The 4110-nt window shown below is 34.5% G+C and overlaps 1 protein-coding gene across 2 annotated transcripts in view; it reads right to left on the bottom strand.

Moving 5' to 3' along the window:
- FAM73A (family with sequence similarity 73, member A) overlaps positions 1-4110 on the bottom strand; it is an 80563-nt gene that overhangs the window by 60469 nt on the left and 15984 nt on the right. For both annotated transcript variants that reach the window (XM_014544366.1, XM_005871935.2), the window contains exon 4: positions 1978-2114. In XM_014544366.1, coding sequence (XP_014399852.1) covers positions 1978-2114 — 137 coding nt within the window. The remainder of the gene's footprint in view (positions 1-1977; positions 2115-4110) is intronic.

The raw sequence follows: 4110 nt of genomic DNA, 5'->3' as shown, positions 1-4110 counted from the left end.
ATTGCTGAGAAGAAGAAACAGAGAGAGAAACCTAGCCATACAGAATTAAAATGGCTATAAATAAGTACCTCTCAATAACAGCCCTAAGTGTAAATGGATTAAGTGCTCCAACCAAAAGATGTAGGGTAGCTGAATGGATACAAAAACATGACCCAACTATATTCTGTCTACAAGAAATCCACCTCAAAACAAAAGACACACACAGGATGAAAGTGAAGGGATGGAAAAAAAAATTTGCATGCAAATGGAAAAGAAAAAAAAGCTGGAGTAGTAATACTCATATCCAACAAAATAGACTTTAAAAGCATCATGCTAAGCGAAAGAAGCAAGTCAGAGAAAGATAAGTATCATATGATCTCACTCATTTGTGGAAAATAATGAACAACATAAACTGATGAACAAAAATAGAGCCAGAGGGGGAAAAATATTCTAGAATATAATAAAAGTAATCTTGTTATTTGCAGATATTTAATATTTTCTACAAGTTTTGTGTTATCATACTATGTTAGTACAGTTTTGGTAATATTATTATACTTAAAATCCTTTTATCCTTGAAATATTTTTTATTGCATGTAATATTATATGTAAGGTCATTTTTCTTGAATAATTGGTGTTTATTGCACGTAACATTATCATATTTAAAATAATTTCTCTTGAGATATTGATGTTTATTACATGTAACATTATTATATTTAAAATCGTTTTTCTTGAAATAAAAAAAAAACTGAAAAAAAAATAAAATACCTTGGAAAAAAAAAGAATGGGGCAGCTATATATTCTAACAAAATATAGAATATACAGAACAAAATATGGTGTACTGTAAGTTATTTTTTTAATGAATACACATGAGCCCAGCTGGTGTGGCTGTTGGTTGAGCATCATTCTATGCACCAGAAGGTGTCACAGGTTTGATTCCCCATCAGGGCACATGCCAGAGTTGACGGCTCTATCCCTAGTAAGGAGCATGCAAGAGACAGCCAATCGATGTTTCTCTCTCTCTCTCTCTCTCTCTCTCTCTCTCTCTTTCTCTCTCTCCCCCTTCCTCTCTCTGAAATCAATACAAAAAATAAAAAATAAATGAATATATATGATGGTAGAGGCATGCATTCCCTGAAAGATTATACATAAGAAAATGTCAGTTTGTCTCAAGGGGGGAAATTGAGGATCAGGAACACATCTTTCACTGTACATTTCTTGCTTCTTTATTTAACAAATGCATATACTACCTATTTTTAAAAATAATTTTAAACTATATTAGAGTTAAACAAACAGTAACTTCATTCCTCACTTGTCAATCAATCCAATATAATAAAAGGCTAATATGCAAATCAACCAAACAGAACAACCAGTCACTATGATGTGTACTGACCACCAGGGGGCAGACACTCAACACAGGAGCAGACCCCTGGTGGTCAGTGTGCTTCCACACGGCTCATAGCTGGCTAGCGCAGCGGTGGTGACGGGAGCCTCTCCCACCTCCGCGGCAGTCAGACATCCCCTGAAGGCTCCCGGACTGCAAGAGGGCACAGGTCAGGCTGAGGGACACCCCCCAGTGCACGAATTTCATGCACTGGGCCTCTACTTCTATAATAATACTCGGAAGACAGAGGTGAGGAACACCATACTTGGCTACAGCGAATCAAACATTTTTACCTAAGCAGGCTCATCAAGTGAGTTTTGTGACCTAGTACAAAGTCTGGATGCATCTTCCAGCTTTTTGCAGAACATGTAGCTTTGAAGCAACATTTCCATATCACCACCATTTTTATAGGACCCCATGGGACCACATCACTTACTCAAAAAACCTGGAAGCAAACTGGCTAAATATTTAGCAAAAGGATAATTTCATTTGCCTGAAGAAAACAGGCTCAATGAGATTTTTTTAAGGTTCTTTCCATATTAAGAACTACTGTAATTGTATAACATTTAAACCAATAGATAATCTTAAAAGAATAATTAATTTTCTTCTTTACTTACAGAGGCCAAACTCTGTGCAGAACCTGAGTATTTACTGAAAAGTCCTCCATTAGCATAGTTACAAGACTGAGATCCTTTGTCTTTGACAGAACTTAAAGATAATGTCAAATTCTGTCTACTACTGGAACAACTTGAACCTACCAAACAAACATAAATATTAAAAGTATCATAAGTCCAATGATAAATTTCAGGTAAAATTTCAAAGTTTATGTTATATTAATTCACAAAGCTGATCTTAAAACATATTTCACTCAATTGTATAAATTATTAAATGTACACCATTATTAAAACGTACATCTTTATACAATGTTTTTAATATTGCTAAAATATGATTCTTAAATGAAGAATAAAACATTCATCTAATTAATTAGGGTGGTATTTGATGATCTAATGTAATCATATAAAAATATTGAAAACTCTGAACCTCCCCTGGCCGGGTGGCTCAGCTGGTTGAGCATCTACTCATGAACCAGGAGGTCACGGTTAGATTCCTAATCAGGGCACATGCCTGGGTTGTGGGCTTGATTTCCCAGTAGGGGGTGTGCAGGAGGCAGCAAATCAGTGATTCTCTCTCATCATTGATGTTTCTATCTCTCTCTCCCTCTTCCTTCCTTTCTGAAACCAATAAAAAAAAATTGTTTTTTTTTAATCAATAAAGCCCTAACCGATGGGGCTCAGGGGATGGAGTGTTGGCCTGCGGACTGGAGGGTCCCAGGTTCGATTCAGGTCAAGGGCACATGTCCGGGTTGCAAGCTCGATCCCTAGTGGGGGGCATGCAAGAGGCAGACAATCCATGATTCTCTCTCAGCATTGATGTTTCTATCTCTCTCTCTCCCCTTTCCTCTCTGAAATAAAAAATATATATTAAAAAAAATCAATAAAAACATATCCTGGGGTGAGGATTTTTTAAAAAATACAACTATGAACCTTTAAATTATAAATTTAACAATATAAGCATTTCCTTTCCTGAATTACACATAAACTTTATCCATATCACATTACACTGTGATTATTTTTTTTTATACAGCTGATGCCCTTAACCATCTATCCATTCGTTTAGGGAAGATATTATGCCTTAGATTATCTTAATGCAGTACCTCAGACACTCTTCTATTCAAATGCTGGCATTTATTAGTTATATGAACTTAAGCAAGTCATTTACCATATCTCAATTTTCTTTATGTATAAAATTGGAACAATAACATAAATTATAGTCCAAATTCATAAGATTTCTATAAAGATTAACACAGTGAATATATAGCATTTAGCACTGTACCTGAAATCTAATAAAATCTTAGTAAAAGCCATCATTATTGTTGTAATGTTCACTGGACTTGGTACAAAATAGTCATTTGTTAATTATTTGCTGTGCAAATGAATCACAAAAGCATATGATACACTAAATCATAAACCTAAAAATAATTTAAAAATTCAGAAAATAAGAAATCCAGCATGCTTGAGAAATTATTTTCATTGACACAATTTAATAATATGTACTATATCACTAACAGAAACTACATATCCTTTAAAGGTATTCTAATACTAGAACTTTATATACTAAGGAAATAGTCAGCAAGTGTATACATAGCAAGAAAAACATCCTAAAGTGAATAATGGGGCACTGGTTAAATAAATAAGGGTTTATTTATACAAATTTAACACAGTACATATTAAAAGTGAGAGCACATATGTGAATTATTTTTTATAATACTGAAAATTAATAAATAAAAATTTAAATTATGGCACAGATATATATTTATTGACCTGGAAGGACATTCTTACATACTGTTAAATATTTTAAGATCATACTACAAAAGGTATGATCTGAATTTTACCTAAAATATATAAATCATCCCTGACTGATTTGGCTCAGTGGATAGAGCATCAGCCTGAGGACTGAAAGGTCCCAGTTCAATTCCAGTCAAGGGCACATGCCCGGGTTGACTGATGGCTCGATCCCCAGCAGGGGGTGTGCAGGAGGCAGCTAATCAATGATACTCTTTCATCATTGATGTTTCTATCTCTCTCTCCCTCTCCCTTCCTCTCTGAAATCAATAAAAATATAAATAAAAAATATATAAATCATTTTCTTGTACATAATACAGTAACGCGCCCCCCCCCCCACCCCCTCGT

This window comes from Myotis brandtii, unplaced genomic scaffold, assembly GCF_000412655.1.
Source record: "Myotis brandtii unplaced genomic scaffold, ASM41265v1 scaffold36, whole genome shotgun sequence".
Classification (NCBI taxonomy): domain Eukaryota; kingdom Metazoa; phylum Chordata; class Mammalia; order Chiroptera; family Vespertilionidae; genus Myotis; species Myotis brandtii.
The sequence above is the reverse complement of the archived record's forward strand: the minus strand, read 5'-3'. Positions and strand labels throughout refer to the sequence as shown.